This window comes from Capsicum annuum, chromosome 11 (genome assembly GCF_002878395.1).
Source record: "Capsicum annuum cultivar UCD-10X-F1 chromosome 11, UCD10Xv1.1, whole genome shotgun sequence".
Lineage (NCBI taxonomy): Eukaryota > Viridiplantae > Streptophyta > Magnoliopsida > Solanales > Solanaceae > Capsicum > Capsicum annuum.
The window spans coordinates 23,005,350-23,033,095 of NC_061121.1; the positions used below are offsets into that span (position 1 = coordinate 23,005,350).

At 30.3% G+C, this 27,746-nt stretch overlaps 2 protein-coding genes and 1 pseudogene across 2 annotated transcripts; 2 read left to right on the top strand and 1 right to left on the bottom strand.

Annotated features, from left to right (window-relative positions):
* The first annotated feature begins 247 nt into the window (after window positions 1–247).
* Window positions 248–1,432, top strand: LOC124888804. Its single transcript, XM_047400095.1, has 3 exons — window positions 248–410; window positions 916–1,207; window positions 1,306–1,432. The coding sequence occupies exons 1-3, from the start codon at window positions 248–250 to the stop codon at window positions 1,430–1,432; spliced, it is 582 nt and encodes a 193-aa protein (XP_047256051.1).
* A 6,436-nt stretch (window positions 1,433–7,868) lies between these two features.
* LOC107847416 lies at window positions 7,869–8,944 on the top strand (annotated as a pseudogene).
* Window positions 8,945–24,149: 15,205 nt separating this feature from the next.
* On the bottom strand, window positions 24,150–25,898 carry LOC107846860 (transcription factor TCP15). Its single transcript, XM_016691130.2, has one exon. It carries the CDS (start codon window positions 25,432–25,434, stop codon window positions 24,334–24,336), a length of 1,101 nt encoding a protein of 366 aa, XP_016546616.1. The 5' UTR covers window positions 25,435–25,898; the 3' UTR covers window positions 24,150–24,333.
* Window positions 25,899–27,746: the final 1,848 nt, after the last annotated feature.

Here is a 27,746-nt window from a genome sequence, read left to right on the forward strand (position 1 = left end):
GAGGCAACAACACGGAGGTGCCTCGCACCGTCTTTATCGTCGCTTGCTCGGCCTCGGCCTCGGCTTCGGATTTGGATTTGGATTTGGCAAATGATCAATCTATGAGATCTATCTTTTCAGACAAATTTTATTTGAAACTTAAAGAACAAGTGAAATTTAATCCAAAGAATCTGATAGAATTATTTTTCTTTATATGCGGGCACATTTCTGACGCTGGGCATATGCATGCACAACGCACCTCGAAGCGATGCGACCCTTCGAGGTAAGGACACACTGTTTTGCGCAAATAAGTGATCTGTGCGCGCACCTGGCAACCTGCGGTAGAAGGTGTAACGCAGAAGCCACTGGAATTTGGACAATGTCACCTACGGTCGCAGATCGGGCGCAATTCCAGCACAGACTGGGCACAGGTGATGTGAATGTACTGAAAAGATGTCTTTTTCTTGAACCAATACTTTCTTTCTGATGGGACACATTAAGGCTATAAATACCTGACATATTCCTCAGGTATAGACATGATTTTTGACAGCTAAAACAATCTTCTTCTCTTCAAAAACTCATTGTGATCATTAACTGTTGAGTGAGTTCGACGAATCCAATAATTTGAGGTAACGCTATTGTTGGAATGAAAGTCATTTTATCCTGGGAAGAAAATTTCATAACCTTGGGTATTTGAGGGAGATTATTTTCTTAAGGACACTCCATGAATTCGGAGGTCTTGGCTTTAACTTTTTGTTTCATCTTATTTCTAAAATTATAACACACTTCTTGGATAGATCATTTTTTATCTTGTGTTGAAGGTGTTGTGTAACTTCATAGGTATTCTTGTTTTTAGACTTAAACTTGTGTTAAAGTTGTTGTGCCTAAATACAGATTCTTGTACCCGAAAAACATTGAAAAGAACACTTTCTACAGGTAAATTTGTCAATGGGAAGCTTTGTTGGACTGCATCTGCTGGTCTTGATGATTACGATGTGTGCAACATCATTTATCTTGATTTGGCAGACGAGACATGGGGAAGCTTAGAGGTCCCCATTGGTGGAGAAGACTATTCTAATTTCAAACTGGGAGTCGTGGGAAGTGACCTTTCTATGCTTTATACTTGTCAGCTAGATCCTACTACTACAACTAATGATGTGTGGATTTTGAAGGATTGCATATTTTGGACAAAACTGATCGCCATCGAATATCATGCTAGGCGACATGTGTATTTTCCATGCATTAACACATTTTATATACATATGCTCCAGTCAAATAAGGGCGAGATTTTGCTTTTTCTTCACTCATCCATCATGAAATATACAGTTCAACCGGACAATTAAAGCACACGCTTGATGTTGACAGAGCCCATGCTGAAGAAATCTATGTCGAAAGCCTTGTGAACCCCCTAACATTATCTGACCTGGAAGCCTCACAATCACTATGCTTATAAGTTGTAAGAATTCTGCTTAGATAACAGAACATTGAATATATATGTATAGCTTGTAGTTCTTAAAGTTGTTGGACTATGTTTTACTTTATCTGTATACTTTCCAACAAAGGAGAGAGTAACAACATTTATTGGTATCTCCTCGCATACACTGAACATGAAACATCGTAATGAAGAATTCAAGGGTTCTTTAGTTGTAGTTTTCTTTTAAAGAGAACGGGATGACTTAGGTTATTTCAAAAATTAACAGAACTTGAGATTTTCTATTGAAAACAACAGAGCAGGAAATTAATTGCTTATTATACATAATACTAAAATTGTAATTGTTAACAGTACCGAGACAACCACATAAACTTGGCACAATTTGTAGGATAGTCGCTCAAAGTTAATGAGTGATCAGACAGACACTTAAGATCAGATAGACACTTAACGTTCGCAGAAGTGTATCTTTTAAACATCCGCATACATAAGACCAAGTGCGGGAATACACTTGCTTATGATGTATAGAATAGACCAATTATTGAATGGCGTGTGTAATATAAAAAAAAAATTGAAACCCCACTCCCCCATCCCCTTGATCATTCCCTTCATTTCCCATCCCCCAGGTCGTCCCGCCATCTCCCCCATTTTTTCTTCATTTTTTAGCTCTACTGTTGATTGAATCTTTTGTACTAAACAACTCATTACCCGGCTAATCAAGTTTTCCATGCAAATCCATCGCAAAATATGGGATAAAGACTCTTCTAAGAAATCCACTCACAAAGATCAACAACTTTGCATTGTTACTAATTTTACTTGTATTATTATTTGTGTCCTCTTCTGACTCAATCGAAACAAGAAAGAATTTGATAGATGTGGGTGAGTAAGTAATTGTAACTTTTCGACTAAAAATATTAGCAAGTTCGAACTTGTTCTGGATAACGAACTGAAATAGTAATTATTATTTTGAGGAAAGAAAGAAACAAGTGGAGGAGTTCAACAGTTCACGCATTTTTCAGTTAGTTTAGGTTGGACTGACCTTTTTTCCGATCACATAATCACTGGAAATTGTGAAAAAGATCAGAGTGAAATGTTAGAAATCTTTTCAATAAATAAAGTGAAAAAATATGGTTAAACCTAAGTTTTTCACGCGCTTGAAACTGGTTTTAAAGCACATATTTTGCCACGTCAGACATCGATGTTTAAAAAATACACTTTTGACAAAGAAAATTCTCCATCTGTTCCATTTTAACTGCCACTTTATCACTTTTCACGTCTATTAAGAAAAAGGACAGACACAAACATACAGTTTACAAATTTTTCCCTATTTACTAAATGCTTTTTGATAATTAAGCATTATTAAAAGAACTAGTTCTTTAATGTTGAGTGTATAGTTGGAAACAATTGTCAACTTTAGTCTTAAATTTCTAAAGCAACAACAATTTTGTGAGCTAATTGTCAACTTTAGTCTTCAATTTAGAAGAAAACTGACTGGGAATTGGCAGAAGACTAATGTGCCAAAGGGGTTTGCTGCCCTCCGAGCGTGTTTAACGCAGGATGGTGCTTTTTATGTGAGAATGCTAGGAATGCATTCAGAATTTCTGGACTTGCTAGAGTCTTTTGCCAGGTCCATTTTGTGTAATCTTTTCAACATTAATGTTAGAAATTATGCCCTTAATAAAAAGGAAAAAATGTCATCCGAATGATGCTCCATATAGACACTCAAAATTCGAAGGGGTAAAAAACAAAGGAACCTTGTATCTTTGCTCTTTTTTCTTATTGGAACAGTGACCATCAATAGACTAATAGAAGATGGTGGGAAAAGGGGATTTGAGATTGTCCATCACAGAAGAGGAAATATGGTCACATTCTATCTATTGTTCACTAATGATACCACTTAGGTTAATTAGACAATTTCAATGCCATATTGAATAATAGTTTGGCTTAAAACTATGTTATCATGATACAACTTTGAGATGCGGCACATCCATACATGGTGTGAGTGTTTTATTGTTGTCTGTTCATCAAGCTTAGACATATGAGAAGAGATTGCCTAGTTTTCTTAAATGGATTTGACCCTGATCTCCCATAGTTTCCATCCCACCTTATTAATTTCTTCACTCCTTTGTTTGTATGTAGTAATTTGTATGAGCACATTTTATTTTATCTATTACAGTGTTGGTAGTGGATAATAAGATGTTCGTTCACGAGGATGTGATCTGATGGGTCTATCTTGAAGTATGAACAGTTCAGAGTTTTCTTCTTTTCGCACCCAAATGTGTGGCCTAAGAGTCAATGATGTGGATTGAGAACTTAGGTCTCGGGATCAAATCTCAATAAAGGCAAAAAAAAAAAACTGTAAGTGATTATTCCTTGGTGGACAGAGTTACCAGCACTACCAAAAAAAACTGGAAAACCGACCAAAAAGCGTGGTAGCTTTTTGAAAACCGACAACGTGTGGTCAGTTTTTTAAAAAATATATTTATTTTTTTGAAATTCAATATTATTTTTTTAAAAAAAATTTTAAATAAAATAAATTTTCAAAATAAACCGACCACAAGTGGTTGATTTTTTATTTAAATTAACTATTTAATTTATCAAAAAATCGAACAAATGTGGTCGATTTTATTTAAATTTATAAAAAAAAATAACCACATGTGGTCAGTTTTCAAAAAAAAAATTAAAACCCACCACATGTAGTCGATTTTCTGGAAAAAAAAAAAAAGTGAAAACCGACCATGTGGTCGGTTTTCTGGAAAACTCTATTAGAAATCGACCACTTGTGGTCGGTTTTCTGAAAATCTATTAGAAAATCCGACCACATGTGGTCGTTTTTCTGAAAATCTTTTAAAAAACCGACCACTTATGATCGCTTTTATAAAATATTTTAAAATTAATTTTTAAATAAAACTGACCACAAGTTGTCGCTTTTTAAAAATACTTTTTAATTTTTTAAATAAAATCGACCACAAGTGGTCGATTTTTTAAAATTATTTTCTTTTTTTATTTTTTTATTTTAAAACCAACCACTTGTGGTCGCTTTTATAAATTATTTTAAATTTAATTTTTAAAATAAAATCGACCACATGTGGTCGCTTTTTAAAAATACTTTTAAATTATAATTTTTAAATAAAATCGACTACAAGTGGTCGATATTTTAAAATTATTTTTTTTTATTTTTTTAAATCAAAAATCGACCACTTGTAGTCGGTTTTATAAAATATTTTAAATTTAATTTTTAAAATAAAACTGACCACGAGTGGTTGCTTTTTAAAAATGCTTTTTGATTATATTTTTTAAATAAAATCGACCACAAGTGGTCGGTTTTTTAAAATTATTTTCTTTTTTTTTTAATTCCAAAACCGACCACTTATGGTCACTTTTATAAAATATTTTAAATTCAATTTTGAAAATAAAACCGATCACAAGTGGTCACTTTTTAAAAATACTTTTTAATAATATTTTTTAAATAAAACCGACCATTTTCAAAAGAAAGTTAATTCCAAAACTGACCACAAGTGGTCGATTTTTAATTTTTTTAAAAATAAATAAATAATAATTAATATAAAAATTATTAAAATGATTATTTTGAAATTTTAAAATATAAAAGCGTTTTTTAAAATAAAATAAAAGATAAAAAACCGACCAAATTTGTGGTCAAAATAACTATTTTTTTTAGTAGTGCAGGTATTTGTTGCTGGGGCAGGTGTCAGATATCTCGTGGATTTAGTCGATGTGCGAGAAAGATGGCCGGCCATAGTTATCAAAAAAGAAAAAGGGAGATTCTTCTTTTCTATGCATATTCTTGAAAACGTCCTGGCGGACTAATTCTTTATCAAGTTATTACTTTCGTCAAAAGACATCCAGAGGATGAAATTCTGTACATTATTCATGATGTATACCCCAGAAAAAGGGAACAGGACTGATATATATGGAAAATGTGGCGCGCAGCGTTGCAATAGGTTTGAAGTTTCAACATAGTGCTGCTCAGACATCATTGCTTACCAATAATGATGATTTTCTCGCATCTAGATGGCTATTTTTGCAGTGCTTTACAATGTTTTTACCAAAATTTTGTGAGATGCAACCTTAACTTGTTTTGTACTATTGAATTTCAGGAAGTGTAAGCTAATCAATGGTTGCTGACTGCATGGATCGAAACGAAGAAGTCTTGTAATGTATTCTTTGCTTTCTCCATGTATTTTGTAACAGACCTGTAGTGCTATCTTTTTACTAGTGTTGCAAACATCTTCTATAAACCAGAATCCTGAAAACAACCACTTTAAAAACTTGTTTTGGTATAAGCCTGTTGGGTACGATGTAGTTTTGATGATTGATAAACTAATAATATAATATGAAACATGTCAGTCAAGCTGGTTCACAGACGCACTGTCTAATGTAGCTGAAACTTGTAGCAAAATCATCGATGATTAAAGACAAGGGTGGAAGAAATAAAGAATCAGATGAGTGGTTAATTATGATAAACTCAAGAAAATAAACATGTGCTAATTTGAAGAAATTAAATTTGATTCAAACACTTGATGATAAGGGAAAGCAAGTTGAGTTGAAAAAGGAGTCCTATGAAAAGAAGGAGTTTCACTTCTGAGCATATCCTGAAGAGTCCTATGCATAGAAGGAGAAAGATTCTGCAGATTGAAGAAGTCTACGCAAGATAAGAAACATACAAATTGAAGGACTCTTTGTTAGATCAATGAAGTTTTTGATGACTGACACATGAATGGACCATGTTACCTGAGCTGGTCCAAGCATAGGAAGACAGGTTTCAGATTTCACTGATAGATGCAGACAAAGATTGCTTAAAGTCAGGAATGAATGAGCGAGCCTAATTCTGATATACTCAATTTACTTATCACATGAGAAATTGAAGAAGTTGTGGTTCAGTAAAATACTTGAAGATAAGCTGATTTAAAGAGTTGGAATTTTATTACAACACTAAGGAGACAAGAGCTGGAATTGAAGAAGGAGTCTCACTTGAAGTAGACCTCTATGCAATGAGAGTTCTGATTAAAGGAAGAGTTTGAAATAATGAATGAATCTTTGGAGAGCTGTGCTTAAATGGAAGATGTATCATTCAGAGTAACTTACGCACTTACAGAGAGAGAAAAGGCTAAACACAAGCAAATTGAGAAAGTTCAAAATTGAGAGAAATCTGACTGAAGATTCAAATGCTGCCAGTACAAAGGAACAGATTGACGAACTTGTTTCACAGGATTAAACTTTACAGTTCATGAGTCATTTTAAATGTATTGTTCTTATTGAGTTGTAATTTATTGCTTTCCTAGATTGATTGTTTAGGAATAATACTGAGCTGAGTTAACTTCAAGTTTGGGATAACTAGAAGTGGGTTCAACAGTCAAGCGTCATTGTTGAGTTATAGAAATTAGAGTTTATGATTCCTAGTTGTTGAGTTATAGGAATTAGAGTTTACGATTCCTAGTTATTGAGGTATAGAAACTGGAGTTTATAATTCCTAGTTGTTGGTTACAAGAGTCTTGTAATCAGTCGTTGTTGAGGCTCAAAATTATTTAGTGAAGTTGTGGTTAAATCCTGTAGAAGTACTGGTCGTGGTTTTTTACACCTTTTTGAGCCGGGTGTTTTCCATATAAAAATTATTGTGTTCTTTACTTCATGTTTTACTGCTTCCTTGGAACATGTCAGGCAACCCGTTCCATCCAAAGGCAACTCTTACGTTAAATTCATTGATAAGTAGGGCACGTACTCTAGCAAAGCCCTTTTTTCATTGTATAGTTAGCTATTTGATTGTCTTTAGAGTGTGAAGAGAACACGATATTGTTGAGTATCGGAATAAAACAAGTCCCAAATGATGCAAAATGGATATCACGGATTCATATAGTTTATTCGTACTTGTATACAAAGAATGTTAGAGGAAACGTGTTCCCAAAACCTATAAATAGTATATTAGATTATTGAGAAATAAATGATCAGAGGTGGATTCTTCCCCTAAAAAAGCAGCCCGGTGCACCGAGGTTCCCGCTATGCTCGGGATCCGGGGCAGCGCCCAACCACAAGTATCTATGGTATGCAGTCTTACCTTGCATTTCTAATAAAGGTTGTTTCCAAGGCTTGAACCCTGTGATCATGGCTCCCCTTTAGGTAGATTCTTCCACTGCTTTTCATTTTTTATTTTATTCAAATAATCATCAATGGTACAAAATCCAGAAAATAATTTCTTTTAAAAAGGTGGAAGATGTTTTTGTAGTCTATTTCTCTCCAAAAACATTAATCTCTTCACCACGTAGCTTCGGGATCTCAGACATGGCTATGGGATTATCACAAAGAGAAAATCCATCAACCGTTTCCCTTACTCTATATGTTTCTATTTTATGTTTTTTCATTAGGTGAGTCAAACCAGTTTGTACCTTCTCCTTCGTTGCTACTTCTTTACTTGATCAGCTTTGCCACAAGATCCATTAAACTTATGGCTGATTCAATAATTCCTATTCTTCCACATAAATTCATCATAGAGATCCTATTAAAGGTTCCCCCAAAGTCTCTGTTGAAGTTCATGTGCGTTTCAAAATCATGGCTTCAACTAATATCCAATCCTAAGTTTGTAGAAACCCATCTAAAATTAACATCTAATGACAATGAATGCAGCAATCATAGGATTATGTTTCAAGAATCCACAGGCAATTTCATGTATGTTGTCTTCCTTCCTTATTATACAATGAAAAAAGCACTCAACTATTTGACATAGATTCTCCCTTGGAAAACCCCACTATTTATACTTGGATAGTGGGTTCTATCGATGGATTGATTTATCTATACAATAAGATAGAAGAGCCAATTCTATGGAACTCCACAATTAAGAAGGCAAAGAAATTGCCTACATTTGGAGAGAAATTGAGGAAGGATTGCTCTTACTATTGCAAATATGGCTTTGGATATGATGAGTCACATGGCGATTATAAAGTGGTAGTTATTCAGTGTATATCTGAGGATGATGGCTCGTATGAGACCATAGTCAACATTTATAGTTTGAAGGCTGATTCTTTGAGAACGATCAATAAGTTTCAGGGCAACTTTATTAGGCTTTATCTGCTGATGTTGATACGTTCAATATGTGCAACATCATTTCTCTTGATTTACCAGACGAGACATGAAAAAGGTGGAGCTTCCGACCAGTTACGGAAAAGGCAGTTATCCTTTAACTCTAGGAGTGGTGGGAAGTGACCTTTTTATACTTTGTCCTATTTGTTATGAAGGAAGTAATTTTGATGTCTGGATTATGAAGGATTATGGAGTTAAAGTATCATGGACAAACATTTTCACCGTCAATATCCTAAAGATCTTGGGAAGTTCATATTCTTTTCACCCATTTTCTCTGCACCTTTTTGCCAGTCAAATAAAAATAGATCGTTACTTTTACTTCCTCCAGTTATCATGATATATGATGGTTCAACTAGACAACTAGAGGTTGTTGATCAGTTTAAGGAATGCGCTGCAGCAGAAATCTATGTAGAAACCCTTGTTGATCCCCTATTGATTTCATGAAATAAGATTGTATGAGAACATATTCCCATAGTCGGGGACAAGAGGCGAAACGACCTCTTGATCTTCATGTTGCAATCATATATTCTTGGAATGCCAGAATTTCTCCTCTTAATTGATGAACCAACTTAGGCTAAATCAATTAAGTTTTGTGGGCTCCATCTTAGGAGATGATAAAAAATAGGAGAATTTCTTTTTTTCTATATATACAAAATTTGGACTTATATTTACCAAACATAAAAGGTGATTTCCGTTTATTATAGCAAGACTTGTTTTCCAAAACATAAATAAAATTTTGCTTAAAGCGCAGAATTTTTCTCACATTTTTCGTCTACGAAGATTGTAGAAAATCGGTATGAAATATGTACATTTAGCTCAAGGCTTAGTATTTTAGCCACATTTTTCTTGTATGAAAACTGTATAAAATATGATATTAAATATGTATATCGCGTTCAAATTTAGAATTCCGCTTACAATTTTTATGTACGAAAAATGTAGAAAATCATATGAAATATGTAACTGTTCAAATTTTGTATAAAGTTCATGTTAGGTTTCTAGAAAAAAGATCGCGCATAAAATCTTACTCATATGATTCATGTATGAAAATGTACATAACTGTATAAATTTAAGAAAGGGAAAATGGTCAAATTTACCCTTCTATTTGTAAAATTGACTAAATATATCCTTTGTCATACTTTGGGGCAAATTTATCTTTGTTGTCATACTGTAGATCTAAATTTACCTTATAGTTAGAAATATTGCTAAATATTCCCTTAGTCATACTTTGGAGTCAAATTTATCCTTGATGTCATAGTTTAGGATGAAATTTACCCTCGTTGTTAAGAAAATTTTCATATATGTCCTTCTCTTAACAAAAAAGCCTAAATCAACATAAAATTTTTCAATTTTTAAAATAAATCACATCATAATCTAATTCGCCTGATTCGACCCACAATAAAGACACAAATAAATATACCTTCTTTAGTTCTGTTGGTCAAAAATTTTCAACGAAATTAAGCCACTGGATATTTATTATAGCATAGCAGAGGCGGAGCCAGGATTTGAAGTATGTTCTGAATTAAGTAAAAAAGCATAAAAATCAAGGAAAACTAAACATATGCTGCTGGGGTTCGAACCCACATCTGTGGGCCAAAGATAGCCTTAAAACTGACCCAACAACCACTGGGTCAAGCAACAATGTTTGACAATGAGTTTACAGTATATAATAATATACATATATTCAGAATTTAGTAGTATAAATATAGGGTCTACGTAAAAGCTACTGGGTTCGCCCGAACCCCCATAAGGCACTATAGCTTCGTCCCTGTAGCATAGCTCATGAAAAAATAATTTGCATCAGTGTAAATACAAAAGAAATATATCCCTCTCTCAGTTCATGGATCTGCATCAGTGTGAAGCTCATGAAAAATGGCACTTGACAGTCAAATACAATAGATTATGCCCATTGGATATTTTTCTGGGTGGTTGAGGTAAGAAGTCTCCCTATGTGTCAATCGTGACATCTCTTCATTCATATATATCTTTATATGCAATTTAGTTTTATAAAAAAATTTCATCAAGTCATTTGATCAGAAAATTTATTCATTGATTCTAGAATCTCGATGCACATAAAATTGCATACCAAATTTTAAAATTTGAATATAATCAAACAAGAGCAGAGTTTGTAATAGACATTTTCTCTAGTTTCATGCTTTTACGTTATCCCATTTCGTTTTACATTTTTTTTATTTGTAAACAGCCTACCAGCATTCACGTTGAACGAGAAGTATTTTTGTTCGTTGAAAAAATTCAACCAACAGAACTCAGGGAGGAGTATATTTGTGTATTTTTTGTGGGTCGAATCGGGCGAATTAGATTAGGGTGTGATTTATTTTAAAAATTGGGCAATTTAATGTTGATTTGAGATTTTCTATTAAGAGAAGGGCACAGATGACAAGTTTCTTAATAATGAGGGTAAATATGACCCCAAAGTATGAAATCAAGGGTAAATTTAGCTCCAAAGTATGGCGAAGAATATATTTAGCCAATTTTTCAAAGTAGAGGGGTAAATTTGACCTAAAAGTATGACAGTGAGGGTAAATTTGACCCCAAAATATAACGAAGAATATATTTAGCCAATTTTTCAAAGTAAAGAGGCAAATTTGACCTTTTTTCCTTTAAGAAAAGACATCAAAACGTTCTCAAACTTGTCCACAAAACTTACTTTAGTAATATACATTACAGATAATTCTTTTTCTCTTAAAGAACTTTCAAATGAATTTCACACCACCTCTAGAATATCACATCACTCTCACTACGGAAAGTTCATTATACATACGCCACATCGGAGCCACGTAATAAATTATGTTTTAAAACAAAATACCCCCCACCCTAATTATCTGCAGCTCGCCGCCAACCACTCTTTTTATTCTTCAACCCCACCCCAGCCCTTTTTTTCATCATCTGAAAACCCCATTTTTCCTCCCCACCCTCCCTTTGAATTCGAACTCGATTATATTTTGAGGTCCATTATTTTTTATTTTTAATCCAAATCGTTGAAATTTGATTCTTGAAGAATTACATAGTAATGCAAAATATTTTGAGTTTTAGTATAAGGATAAAAAGAAACAAAAATATGACAATTATGGAGTTAATTCAGACTATTGAGTAAAATTGATTTTGATGGAATAAATTGAATTTTCTTGAAGATTTTTCTATAAGAAGATGACCTTATTGCAGAAGTCCACATGACAATATTTTGATACATATTTGATTGGAGATGTTTGATGGGTAGAGTGAAAAGAAAAAAAAAATAGAGGAAGGAGAAAAGAGGGAGTGGTGGGGTGTGACTTGTGAGGAAGAAGAACGAAAGAAAAGTTGGTAGCTGAAAATTTAAAAGTAGGTCCTACTTATTTTTTTCACTTCTTTTTTGTCATTATGCATTGAACTTAAAAAATTTTGCCACGTCAGCCATTAGGATTGTATAAAATTCACTTGAATGTTGTTTAGGGAGAAAAATAATTATTTGTAAAGTTAAAATTTTAAAGTGAGTTTTGTGGACAAGTTTAAAAATATTTTGATGTCTTTTCTCTATAAATTTTGTATAAAGTTCATGTTGATTTCTGAAAATCTAATACAACTATAATAACATGGTATGCAACTTTTATACAATATCCATATAAGTTTAATACACTCGATTGTAGCATCGGACTTCAATGAATGGATTGATATTCAGTCCCAAACTAGTTTAGATTTTATCCAAATAGTTCCAAATTTTAGTTTTGAAACCTCTCCCCTCCCCCCCCCCCCCCCCCCCCACCCCACCCCACCCCACCCCCGAAATATTTCAATTCTTTTGAGATATCACCAGCGCAAAATAAAGTTTATTTGCCGCAAATTGATTTTTGAAACTTGAGCTTCGAGCTCCTTTAATTAGGGCTGGCATAAAGTACTAAAAATTGAATTATCGAATCGAACTGAAAATTTTGATATTCGGTATTCAATAATTTTGTATTTAGTACAGTATTTGAGAGTAACATTTTAAAATTACGATATTCAAATTTGTGTTTAGTCAAGATGTTAATACCGTTTGGTATTCGATACTTAACGAATATCGAATTATTTATTAAATAGAGATTCTATATATAATTAATTATAAATAATCAATACTATCCTAGATTGTAAAATGTTATATACGAACACATCCAACAAGCTAAAAACCCTTTGCACTTATTCAAAGTTTTCTCTACTCAAACTCTTTTTAGTCTATTTAATTTTACACTAGTCTTTCAAAGTGTAGTTTCACTAAAATTGGAAAGAAGGTAAAGTATAATGTTACTTCTCATTGATGAGAGTTTTGAAACAATTGGCTTTATGAGTTGTTGAAAAGAATTGATCAAAATAAACAATTGCTTCCAGAAACATATCAATTTTTTCTCATATATTTTTAGTGTAAGAGAATCACATATCAAACTGCGTATCAAAGCAATATGTGTTTCACCTTTATTGAATTTATTTCTATTAGCCTTTCTCTCCAACTTTAATATGGTATTATCAAATATCGTATCAAATCAATGTCTTTTTTATGGATTATCGAATTACCCAACCGAAGTTTAAAAGTATGGTATTTTTTATCTACGTTCAATTACCAATTATTGAACTACCAAACTCAAAATTTAAAAATATATTTTATATCTACTTTCAATTACCAATTATCGAACTAACAAACTCAAAATTTAAAAATACCGAATACCGAACGCCTACCCCTACGACATTAATAGCTTCCCATAGAGCTTTCACCCACTAAAAATGTTGTTTTCCATTTCTAGAAAACTAAGAAATATGAAGGAACTATAGGGAAACAATCCATCATGGAAGAGCTTTATATCCTTTTTTTTTTTCTTTGATAACTTTGGTGTTTGAATCAGCTTGTGTTGTTCCTTGATTAATTTTACGGATACTTGTCATCTCCTATCAGCAACAGGTATCAGATAACTTTGTCCATCGAGGTTAGAACAAATGAAAAGAAATCACCTGGTATTTGTCTCTTTTGGGAATCGAACTTGAGACCTCATTGTGCTCAACCCAACTTTACTGAACCAGTTGGCCAAACTCTTGGATATTTTTGACAAATATTTAGGAATAAGGTAAATATATAATAATAGTCTTATTTAGTAAGTGAAAATTATCCTAAATTAACTTATTAGATTATTTATTGCAACTTATGACAACATTTTTCAATAATTACTAGACTAAAGAAATTATTGCAAGTTATAACAACTTTTAAGAATAATTTTTCAGAAAAATGTTAGAAAATTATTTTTTATTTTTAATATTCATTTTATATCCTAAATTATTGCCTTTAGTATGTATCACTTTTATTAAATCTTTTGATAATTATGGTAAGTTTGATTATTGATATCAATAATTATTTCTTTTTTTAATTATATTAATTAAGTAACAAAATCTGTTCACAATTAAAGCACTTAAATATGGTAAATATATTTTTTTACAATAATACTTTGTATTTGATTTTTATTTACTTTAACAATTAATTTTGTAGTTCTATAGTTACACGATTTCCAGTTTTAGTTTACCGATAAGACTCTTCTTCTTTTCCATTAATTTTTTTAAAATTTTTCTCTTCTTTTGATATTTCGTGGTATGAAGTTGGTATTCCCCAACTTTCAAAACTCTAATCCCATTGACTTTTACTTTTATTGATATCAGTGTTCTTGTTTTTTTTATTGAGACATCCGAAAAAATAAATTTAATTGTACTCAAAATAGAAAAAGTTTTATATGAATACAAGAAAATAGTTTGATTATTCTTTTTTGCTTCTCTTTGATTTGGGGTGTTTTACCCTTCTCCATTACGATTTTACATAATCAAAGCAAAATTTTGCCAATCAAAATTGATTTTTCAAAAAGTTCATCATTATTGAAGCAGCTGCAATTGAACATGCAGAGAATACTTGTAGCCAAAAAGATTGTTCCACAAGGTAAGAGGATTGATAAGAGAAAAAAAAATTGTAATTGAACAAGATTTGAATTCTGATTTAGAAGAAGAAATTTTCACTCAAAAAATGAAGAAATCAAAAAGAAAAATCAACAAAATACTCGAGTTACAAGGTCCAAGTCTAATGTCGGTGTTGGCAAAATTATTGATAAGAATGTTCACACGAAGAAAACAAGAAAAGTCTGTAAGGTTAATATAATTTGAATTTTGACTTAATATTTTTTTATATTATAATGGTATAAACTTGATATTGAACCATTTTTTTGTTTTTATAGTGGCATCCATGTTAATTAGATTTCAGAATACTTTATTTTAGATTTCAGAAAACTTAATATTTTATTTTATGTTAATTATTTTAGAATACTTCAAATCCCGGTGGACTTTTGGAAGTATGCTGGTAGGACTGGTTTAAGGTGATTGACTGATTTGTTTAACAACATTTTCAAGACTGCGAGAATGTCTGAGGCTTGGCGATGGAGTACGATGATCCCGTTATATAAAAATAAGGGTGATATTCAGAGCTGCAACAACTATAGGGGTATTAAGCCGTTGAGTCACACTATGAAGATTTGAGAGAGATTGGTTGAGAGGAGATTGAGGAGGGTAGTGTCCGTATTGGAGAATCGGTTTGGTTTTATACCTGGCCACTCGACAACAGAGGCAATCCACCTGGTGAGGAAACTGGTGGAGCAGTGTAGAGAAAGGAAGAGGAATTTACACATGGTGTTCATCGACCTGGAAAAGGCATATAATAAAGTTTCGAGGGAGGTTCCGTGGAGATGCCTGGAGGTGAGGGGGTCCCGATGGCTTACATCCGAGCTATTAAGGACATGTATGATAGAGGAAAGACCCGGATGAGGACGGCAGGAGAAGACTTTGAGCATTTTTCAATCGAGACAGGGTTGCATCAGGGTTCGACCCTTAGTCCCTTCTTATTTGCGCTGGTGATGGATGTGTTGACGCAGAGTATTCAGGGCGAGGTGCCTTGGTGTATGTTATTTGCGGATGATGTAGTACTGATTGATGAGATGAGGAGGGGTGTGAATGACAAATTGGAGGTTTGGAGGCAAACCCTTGAGTCTAAGAGGTTCAGGTTGAGTAGGTCCAAGACAGAGTATTTAGAATGCAAGTTTAGTCACTTGAGGTAGGAGGAAGAAGTGGTGGTGAGGTTGGATGCCCAGGAGGTTTGTAAGAGGAATGTTTTTAAGTATCTTGGGTCTACAATTCAGGGGAACAGGGAGATTGATGAGGATGTTTCTATGTGTATTGGAGCAGATTGGATGAAGTGGAGGCTCGCCTCGAGAGTGTTGTGTGATAACAAGATGCCTCTTAAGCTTAAGGGAAAATTATATAAAGTGGCAGTCCACCCGGCCATGTTGTATGGACCGAAGTGTTGGCCGGTCAAGCACTCTCACATCCAAAAATTGAAGGTGACGGAAATGAGGATGTTGCGTTGGATGTGTGGACTTACTAAAGGGGACAGAGTTAGAAATAAAGTTATCTGGGAGAAGGTAAGAGTGACTTCAGTGAAGGACAAAATGAGGGAAGAAAGGCTAGGATGGTTTGGGCATGTGAGTAGGAGGGGCGCGGATGCCCCAGTTCATAGGTGTGAGAGGCTAGCTTTGGATGGATTCAGGAGGAGTAGAGGTAGGCCAAAGAAATACTAGAGGGAGGTGATTAGACACAATATGGAGCAACTTCAACTTACTGAGGACATGACCCTAGACAGAAAGGTGTAGAGGTCGCGGATAAGGGTAAAAAGCTAGTGTGAGTGTGTGGATTGTAGCAAGCGATTAGGTGAGACCTTGTGTTGCCGGGTTAGTAATATTAGGAATCTTAGTATTCTTAGGTGTCTTTGGTATGTGCGAGTATGTTACAACTAGGTAGGTGTCCTTCGTATTTTTTTGCGTACTTCTTATTTTCTCTTTTTCGTGTTGCCCTATGTATCGTATGTCGTATTTTCTCTGTTTTCTAGTGACAGTACTTCTTATCACGAATTTTTTGTTGTGGTATTCATCCTTTTGTTACTGTTCTGTATCTCGAGCAGGGGGTCTACCGAAAATAGCCTCTCTACTTCTTCGGAGGTAGCGGTATGGTCTGCGTACATCTTACCCTCTCCAGATCCTACTTTATGGGAATACACTGAATTTGTTGTTGTTGTTGTTGTTGTTCAAATTTTAATATTATTTTTATTGTCTTTTGTATGCCAAAAATTCTACAAAAAGTATAGGATTAAGTTGTTTATTAACTGTAGAGGTTTGTATTACAATGGTATAAATTTTATATTGAATCAGATTTTTTTTGTTTTTATAGTGACATCTATATATATATATATAAAAGCAAAACTAAAACAAGACAAGATGCCAAGTGGCAACTAATTAAAATAGACACGTGGCGGTTTTAGGGCAAAATTAAAAATATTGTAATAAAACTTTTGAATTGAAACATCAAGTATTTAAACGTGAAATATATTATCTTAATAACTAAGAACTTATTATTGAAGGGTTCTAATAGACTATTACTATTGCAAACTTATCTCTTTTATAATTTAAATATTTATTTTAATAATATAATAATAATAAGTAATAAATAATAGTAATAGTAATACACAAGTTGTATTGCTTTTAATTTAAAAATAAAATGCGGTGCAGTAGTAATAGTAGTAAAAATAATAAGAATCTATACAATAGTTTTATAAATAATATATTGTATGGTAATAGTGGTGGTGGTGGTGGTGGTGGTACTAGTAGTGGTAGTAGTAGTGGGACCACCACCACCACAACTACGACTACTACTACTACGACTATGACTGCGACTACCACTATCACCACTACTACCACTACCACTACCACCACTACTATCACTATCACTACTACCACTACTACTACTAATAATAATAATAATAGGATAAGTAGTAGTTGTAATAATAATAATAATAATATTTAAAAAGAAAATAGTAGTAACAGAAATAGCAATACATAGTAGTGTAATAGTTGTAGTAACAATTATAAGAATAATAATTAATAGCAATGATCATTGTCAAGATAGTTATTTATCACATTAAAGAGTTTAATTGGATTATTGTTGTCTAACTAATTCTATTAAATATTATTTATGTTATATCTTTTTAAATTTGAATTTAAATTAAAAACTTAAAAATATTTGAATTTGAAAATAGTAGGCCTTGAAAATTTTAAAATAATTCATTAACTTAAAATTAAAAAGTCATAATTGAAGAGTCCTAAAACATCTCTAACTATATCATAAATTTATCTCTTTTAAATATATTTAAATATTAAATATAATATAATAATAATAATTAGAAGTTAATTTATAATAGTAGCAGTAGTAGCACTGCTACAAACGTACAAACGTAATAGTAGTAATTGGTAGTAGATGTACTGATACTAATACATTTTAATACTAATACTGATATTAATAATAACAGTAATAATAATGATACATTATTTACAAGTAAAAAATATATGGGTTGATTTCAAATATTTCTTTTATTTCAGTTATAATATTATAAGATAAATTTGCATTGTATTTTGCAGAGAGGTAAAATGGCAAAGATAATTAAAAGTAATAAATTGTTGACTTTAAATTTAAAATAATATTAAAAAAATATAAAATTGTATATTAGAAGTAGATAATTATCATACTAAATAGTTTTAATTGGACTCTTATTATTATATAATCACTCCTCTAAGATATTAGTTATTCTATAAATTTTTTTTTATTTTGAATGGGAGATAAAAATATTATTTCAAAGATAAACTTATAATTTACAAGAAAATAATAGATTATTAGATGTGCTTAATTAGTAATCATGCTACACTTTTTTTTTTTGGCTACATGATTGATCTTAATATTTATCTCAGATAATAATGAATAGATAATAATAATAGTAATAACAGTAATAGTAATACATCATAGTAGTGTAAAGTAAAAATAATTAAACAACAACAACAACAATTCTAATAATAATATATTATATTATTATTATTATTGTTGTTGTTGTTGTTGTTGTTGTTGTTGTTGTTATTATTGTCTTATTTATTTCAATATTTATCTCAACTCAAATATATATTGATTGTAAATATGTATTATATTTGAAAAATGTAAAGATAAGAAAGAATAACAAACTAATCTTTTTAACAAATATATGTGATATTTGAATTTGAATTTAAATGAAATTTGAATAGGAATGAAATTCTATCACTCGGCCTCTTTTATATATATTTCTCTATCATTAACTATATTCATGAATTTATTTATTGCATTTTTTTTGTTCTTCATTTGAAAAGTTGTTCTTGAATTGACTTTTTTTTTTATGCAGAAATGATATAACATTTCCATCTTATCTTTCTCTGTGAATGTTCAAGGTCTACCAATTTAAATTAATATAAGTAATTGTTCTTTTTGATGATTCAATTTAAGAATTAATATTGTTGTGACTACTCTTTTTTATCATCATAATCATATATCTCCACCGTCATCTCTTTCTATTGCTTTCACGTTTATTAAAATTAATTATGACGATTTCTTTTTATGAATTCAAATATCAATTTTCTCACAAAATTTTTTTAAAATATATTACTAAATGTTTACTCTTAATATTTGTATGTGCTTTTATCATCATCTTTGATGGTGTATGCTTATATAATTTGTTTCATTTTGATGATGAATTAATTCACTACATCTCAAGTTATTTTCAATAGACAACAAAAAGCATAATTTAATTGAAGTGATATAACATGGTTGAACTTAATCGAGTAATTTTTAAAAAAAAAAAAATTAAGATAATAAAAATACGAATTAGTAGTTATTAGTTGATTTTGAGCTTACAAACAGACAATTTTATTTGATGTGATTTTTGACATTAGTAATAGCATATATGTTAAAATAAATTGATAATTGATATTTTATGAGTAACTTAAGAAATATTTTCTAATAGCATTTTTGTATATTTAACACACAATAATAAATTGCATAAAGGTAAAGTGATGGATGAGAGAAAGAGTAGAAGATTATGACGATTGGGGTGGGGTAAAGGGTGAGCTAGGTGGGTGGGGTAGACGAAGTGGTAGTGTAGGTGGGGCTTGGAGTTGTGTAGTAGGAAATTTTGTTAAAAAAAAGTTTAAATTTTTTTGGGGCCAGGACAGAAGGATGGAAAGTTTTTTTGTTTTTAAAATCAAAAATAAAAATTATTTTTGTAGGGTTAGGTAGGGGGTCGAATGGGTTTTGGGGGTAGGGGTAAGTGTGATAACTAAATGAAATTTATGTATTTAATTTTTGAATTGAAACTAAATGAAATTTAAAATTTGAAATTGAAAATTTTGTAATCAATACAAGTGAGTGCTTTTAGTATTTGAGATGCAATTAAAAGATGTAACTTTTTAAAAATAGTATAGTTAGTTGTGAAGTTAATTGATAGACAAAAATATTAAAATTTGAAATGGAAGGTAAGGAATGTAATTATGTCTTATTTGATTAAAATATAAATATAAGAGTTCAAAAATAATATTAATAATTATTTATATTTTATATTTAATTATTTTAAAATTCCTTAAATAAAATATGATTAAAGAAATATTTTTTTTTCATATCAAAACATCTAAAATAATTGTAATTGTGATTAGTTATTAAGAGTATCAATTGTAATTTCACTATTAACACTATTTTTAATGTTTCAAGGCCAATTTAAAATACATCAGTGTGATCAATAAAAATTATTTAATTATATTATTTCAATGTGAATTAGATAACATTTTCAACGCATATTATTATAAAAATATTTCGTGAATCACGCGGGTACTTCTATTAATGTATGTTAATTATATTTCAGAATATTTTTTTTTTAATTTTTTGGTTCAGATCTTAATATTATTTTTGTTGTCTGCTATATGTCAAAAATTCTACAAAAAATATAGATTTAATTTATTTATTAACTGTAGAGTTTTGTATTATAATGGAATAAAATTATGATTTGAACCAATATTTTTGTTTATAATGGAATGCATTTTAATTAGATTTCATATTTTTTTGGGTTTAATTATTAATATGTTTTTGTTGTCTGCTATATGTCCAATTTTTTTTTAAAAAATACAGGTTTAATGTCCTTATCAAATGTAAAGTTTATTGATTTCAATTTTATCAGTTTGACCGTTATTGTATAATTAACATAACATTATTATTATATCTTTAATTTCAGGGGAAAAAAAAGATAGTCACTAGTACACTTCATACATTAAGGTTAATGTGTTTGATGATATCAAATAGAGAAAGCAAAATGTTACTAGCAAGCATAGCAGTTTCAAAATATAAAGTTATTTCAAAAATTCAAGGACACGATCATTCCAATCACAAAACAAGATTATAGTAGACGTTTTTTATTTAGTTATTGTGTTTTTTTCTGGATCTTTGTTATTTGAATGTAGTAGGTTCAGACATTATTTTGTTCTGTTAATATTGTGTTAAACTTTACTAATTATATTTTATGACTTATTAGAAAGTGATTGAATGACTTTTTTGTTACCAAGTTTCATATTATTGTTATTTATTTTTTTGATCTTTTATATGAAACAATCTTATTAAGTTCAAGTTAAATATTGTATGGACTTTGTTCCTCGTATGTTATATTTTTTTTTGCAATATTAATAATTTGCAATTAAACCATTGGATTCAAATTACATGCAGTAGATGAGAAAAATCTTTAATCGCCTTTGCATACATATTTTATCTTAATAAACGCATATATGTCTTTCGCTATCACATATAATTAATATTAGTTAGATTATTTTTTTAGTTTAGTGTAATTATTATATCGCTACACACAACTAATAATCAAAGTATACATAAACAAACTCTACCACCATAATGAAAGAGCCAACAACACATTGAAACTGTATAAACAGAGTATTGAAAATGATAAAAACAACATCATATAAATAATTCATGATAAAAAAATCATTTATTATAACTCAGTCAATATCATAACTGATAAAGCAAATTCAAATAAATTATACACTTATAATCAGTTATCAAGAATAACTATAAATCTCCAGAAATTGATCATTAATTTTGGTATGTGTTGCATCATCAATTAATTGAACATGTTATTCTTCAACTTCTTCGAAATCTAGAGTTATACCTATTAAACTAACGCAATCATTGAAAAATAGATTCGTCTGTTTTGAAAATCTTTCGTTAGAACTCTGTTTTTTAAAACAAACTATTAATTTTTTGGTAAATTATAATGGTTCTAATAATATATCCTTAGTTATAACATACAATGGATATTTATAAAAAAAAATCATCAATTATTTTTTTTAATTCAGAAAGAACTTCACAGTTGTGTCATTGTGTATGACCTTGACGGACACTATCACTTATTATGTACTTTGTTTCAAACTAATTTGAATGTGTGTCTATCCTGAGCTGTATTGCAATTACTTCTACTAAAACTTTATAGTTTATAGTTGCATTATACATAATCCCGTCTGGACTTGGGCTGGGCACCTATCAGCCAACTATTATTTTTCGGAATGAAAAGAAGAAAGGATGACCTTGATCACTAATGTCGAATTCACGAAAAAGATCATATATGAAAGAATCGTTAGATTATACCAAAGTATCTTGGCCTACCTGTTGTGACAACACACATTATATAACTTTCGATAATCTTATGCAACTCATAATCATACACAGTTGTACTATATCATTTACTGTTTCAAGATATTTTCACCATCTTATTATTTAACTTTCAACACTTTAACATTACATCATTGAAGAGAAATATATATACATTTTTAAAAATATATTCTCTCTAAATGATTTAAAATAAAACTATCGAATTCTTTAAATATTGAATGTAAAATAACAAATTGCTAAATAATTTAACATACCTGCAGAATCTCTTCTTCTTCCATGATGTATCATAATTAAGTGTAAATTATCACAACTCATATTTATATGTATTGTTCTTATTTTGTTTTGCAGATTGGGAAATCTTTTCTTTAAATAAAAATTCTCAAAAGATGCATAAACCAATAATAACTTACGAAATCTTTTTACTGAAATAATATAATCTTGTAGGAAAAAAAATAACGAACGTGTATGAAGATGGAAGATAAATCTTGATGTTTAAAAAAGGAGACAAAAAATGAAAAAAAATAAAAATTGGGAATGTGATTTGTACCAATTAGTAAATGGTAATTATATTTAAGGAAGAAATATTGTTGTTTAGTTATATTAAAATAATATTTTTCATTTTTTGTGCTGATTTTGGTATGGATTTTTTTTAAATGAAAAAATATATATTTTTTAATGAAAATTATTATAACTTGAAAATATTAAAAAAAAAAAAGGGCTATATATTGAAATAAACAATCTAATAAGTTTATTTAGGTAATTTTTTCGTTTAGTAATGTGATGAGACCTTTCCAACAATTAATCAAAAAATTACACAAATACACAACTTATGTTTTCAATATTACAAAAAATCTCAACTCCCTAAACATATTATAAAAATCTCACATATACACAGAATGCTATGTATATGTCAATTGTCGACTATATTATATATATTAATAGGGAGAGAAAGTAAAGTAATTAAAAAATAAAAAAATATGTAATTACTTTTAAAAGATTGATATTTATGTTATTTATACCTAATTAATAGTGCCCTTTCAATCCGGCCCACCTTTTCTTAAAATAGTTGACAATTTCTCAATAAAGTTTGACACTCGACTTTATTTACTTATGCAGGTTACTTTATTTAGTGTTTGCTTGTCTAGGAAAATATAGAATTCAATATATAGCTGTTTCAGAATAAGTGAATTATTCAGATATTTATTGGTGTTTCAAAATAAATGAATCATTAAATTTTTTTTAAAATTTATCACAGGGTCAATTTTTTTTTGGGTAAAAATAAAAAGTTGTGTTAAATTTATGCTTTTAATGTTTTTTTCTTAATTTGTATGACAAAATTCAACAATTCATTTATTATGAAATGAAGAAAGTAATGATTATGCCTAATAATCACAAATCAGTTGTGTTAGTTGTATAATCTGCAGTGATCATTTTTTCTGTCTAAACTCAACTCATTATTTTATTAACAATAACAATTACTATGTCCCAAATCCAAATAAATTGGGATCGTCTGCTACATGAATTCTCATTCTATCATTAATAATTAATATGTTTCAGTCCCAGACTCTAACTCATTTCATCCCCATTTCAATATAGAATTCAAAATACAACAATAATCATTTTTCAATCCCAAAAAGTTGTGTCCACTGTATGAATTTTTAATGACCATATTTCTCATTTAAACTCAACCCATTTCATGATCAATAATAACTACGTCTCAATCTCAAACAAACTAAGATCAATTGCAATAATTCTCATAGACCATTTTTCTTTTTGGTCTAAGCTCAACTTATTTAATTTCATCATCATATCAAAAATAAAATTCGAAAACATATTGACTAAGGAACATTGGCTGAATGTAATTCTCGAAAACTTTCTCAAAACTAAAGTAGTCAACACTTGAAAGGAAAAAACAAAAAGCAATTATTTTTTTTTAAAAAAAGATAAATTAAAAACAACATTCTTTACAGAATTCTCACCAAACCCTAAAATTTTCATAGAGAAATGCCATTAAAAGAAAGTTTTGCTCTCAATATTCCAAGAAATTTATTTTTCCTTGTTATTAATGCAATCTACTAGTAGAAATTACAATATATAACTACTATATCTAATTTCCTCATACAAGTACACTATCAAAGATATTAAAAATAAAATCTTAAAAAAAAGACAATCTAGTGCACAAAATATCTCGCATAAACAAAAAATATAATACATACATTTCAGGAATGATGATGATCATCTGCTCCACTATGCAGATTAGAACCACTAGCATGATCACTTTGCCTATAATTGTTCATCGCCGCCGTCAACATCCCCCATTGGCCTTCCGCTGCCGTCCCGCCACCGCCACGTGTTTCCAAAATAGGTTGATGAAAATTCATAAAATTCAATAGCCCTCCTCTAATAGTTGAGTTATCAATATTGTTACTAGGAGATGCCCACATAGAACAATTACTAGTGTCATGATGACTAGAATTATTATTAGTAGTAGTACTAGTATTGTTTGTCATCATATACAATGTTGTTGCAGGATTTTGTCCAATTTGATGACTTGCTGGAATTGACCCATAAGTACTAGATTGCAACAAATTACCCATTTGGTGATTTTGCAGTAAATCTTGACCTTCTGACCTCCGCTTAATTCGTCCAATATTATCATCGTTATTATCAACTTGGTCCCTATTGTCGCATAGTTCCTCCTTCGCTTGTAACATGGCATGTACATTCAAATTCCCACTGGGGAAAAATGAATTTTCAGACGAAAATAACCCCATCCCATTAAAATAATTTTGGTCATGATGAACATGACCGAAATTATTATGTGCTAGATAATTACTGGCACTAGTAGTATGGTGTCTAGCACTTCTTACAGAAATATTAAGTGATGAATAATTAGCTGGAATTGTACCAGTACCAGTAGCAGCAATAACAGCAGGTTCAGCTTGTTGTAATAGCCATTCAATAGTTTCACCATCAGATTTGTGACCTAATTCTCTAGTGAGTTGAAAAACCCTAGCTGCGCATGTTGCTGGCATTCGAATTCTACGACCACGACCATCGACCTTTGTGTGTCTGTCTTTTGTTGTGCCTTTCTTTGCTTGTTTGATCTTGTTTGGTTCTTCTTGATTTTTTGGTTTTTGATCATCAACACAAATTGCATCATAAGTACTAGAGGTGGTCATGTGTAAAGTAGGATGAAATAGAGATGAATTTGAACATATTGTATGATCTTGATCTCTTTTTTCTAACAATTGTAAGGGGAAATTTGGCCTTTGGAGGGAGTTTATAATATTATCATGATGATGATGGCCAGTTTCCATTGTAAGAAAATTAAAGTGGTGGTCTGTTTCTTTGTTGTGGGATGTGTTTGAAAGTGGGAGCTAAGGTAGATAGCTAGTTGTAGTGGTAGTGGTACATCTAGTAGTAGTGGTAATGGTACATCTAATATGATGTATCTATCTATCTATTTTTTTATCTATCTTTATTCTCTAATGGATGACTCTCAAGAAAGGATTTTGTGGGTCTCTTTATCTAGTCTTTCTTTCTATTGAAAATAATCTCTACCTTACAAGGTAGGGATAAAATTTGCATATATTTTATCCGTTTCAGATTCCTCGTATATGGAATCACACTAGCTAGGTATAGGGTACTTTTTTTTTTTTTTTAGAAAATAATGATTATATAAGGAGTATTAGGGGTAGGGGAATGAGAAATCGAAGAACGAATTACAAAGTACAAAATCGAACTCTGACCAATAAAGTGAAAGTTCAAGTAGTTAGCTAACTGAGCTACTAATCCGATCTTCCTTTAAAAAAAATTACATCGTAGCACAAATAGAAAAAAATGATCGAGGAAATTATAAAGTGAGGAATCAGTTGAAGTTTAGGTAAATACGGAGTATGTTGTATCCTAACCAAAATGAAAAAATCTTTTCATATTATCAACATAATTTAATTCGTTATAACAAGTTCATTAGTTAAGTTATGATTGAGATTAAATTTTACAAGTTTAACAGAGTATAAAAGTAAAATTCATTTGGTTATAACTATAACCATACACTAGCTTTTTGCTGTTTGAAGTTTCTTCTGATATATTTTTTGAGTCAAAAGAAGGGGGGAAAAGCTAAGGGAAAGCAAGTCACTTTAAGCAACAAACATAATAAGTTGAAAGGGAAATTATGAGTGGGCTATGGGAATTGGAAAAGCTAATGTTAATCATGACAGTAAATCTTTGTTTTTCTGAGGGTATCATTGTAACTTAATCTAAAATTATTTTCTAAAAAAATATTTGTAATTTTATTTGATGAAAAGGAAATTAAAAGTGAGAAAATTTAATTTCCTGGCAGACTTTTTATTATGGCTGACAGGGGTCGAGCAGGTACGGCCGACGGGTACATTAGAATTCCCTTTTCGAAGAATTATATTTTTTATATAATAATAAAATTATTTTTTTTATATAGATATATATAATAAATATTGAATTTTTTTTTAATCTTTTTATATATATATTTTTTTTACTTTAAAATGTTTTAGTGAAAATTTTGACTCCATTATTAAATTTGAAGCAAATATAAAGTCCATTCATTCAGACTCCACATGTAGTGCTGCTTATAAAGACGCAAAGGAAGATAGTATACTAAAGTAATTTTAAGGAATTTTGTTTGTTGTTCGCTATTTGGGGGTTCTTCATTAAAATTGAATTTGGATTTGCATATTAATTATAAGACTTTTTTTGGCGCAACGTCTCAATAAAATATTACTAATTAAGAATGAAGAGATATCAAACTATTCCACCATAATTTGTATTGATGATTTTATAGAATTAAAATCTAGAAGTTTATTTTAGAGAAAGAAAAACATATTTTAATATATCAGTAGTTATTTAAGAGGGAAAAAAAGAGTAATAAAGTCAAGTAGCTCCATGTATAATATCTCGTTTGAGCAATCATTGTGTAGTTCAACTTTTATCATATTTAATCAACCAATGTGTTGGGAATTCAGGAACTTCTTTTAATGTCGATTTGATTGAAAGCTAATTTAAGTGGGTTTTCTTCTTTTTCATCAATTCTTATGTGTCTCTTTCCAATTAGTAGTATGATAGAACCCAGATTTTTTATCTAATGTACAAGATGCGTGCATTTCTTTAGTAATGGTTCATCCATCTCAAATTATTTCTTCTGTTTCTTAAAATGTTTTTTTTTTAAATATATTAATTAAGAGAGTTTAGATGCGATTGATCATATAATCATGCTTATATAGATTTTTTTAATACAAGATTCTATAATACTTGGACTCCGAGAAGGTGAGAATGTAAAAAGAATTACCAACTTAAACCTTTGCATGTATTTTTTTTTGTTTTTGTCAGATCTTCGCATGTATTTAATTATAATATACTTTTATTTATATCTTAAAAAATAATGTTTTTCATTAAATATTTACTTTATTTAGTTGTTTGTACGCAATCTTCAAAAATATTTACTATTATGGCTGAAACAGAAAATATAATTAATTTATCTTGAAATTATAAAATAATGAATAATCAGAGATAACTAGTTTTAGAAATGATGATAGATGATTTGAGACGAGAGGCATAGAATTTTTTATTTTGGCATTTTTACAAAAGCAGTCTCTAA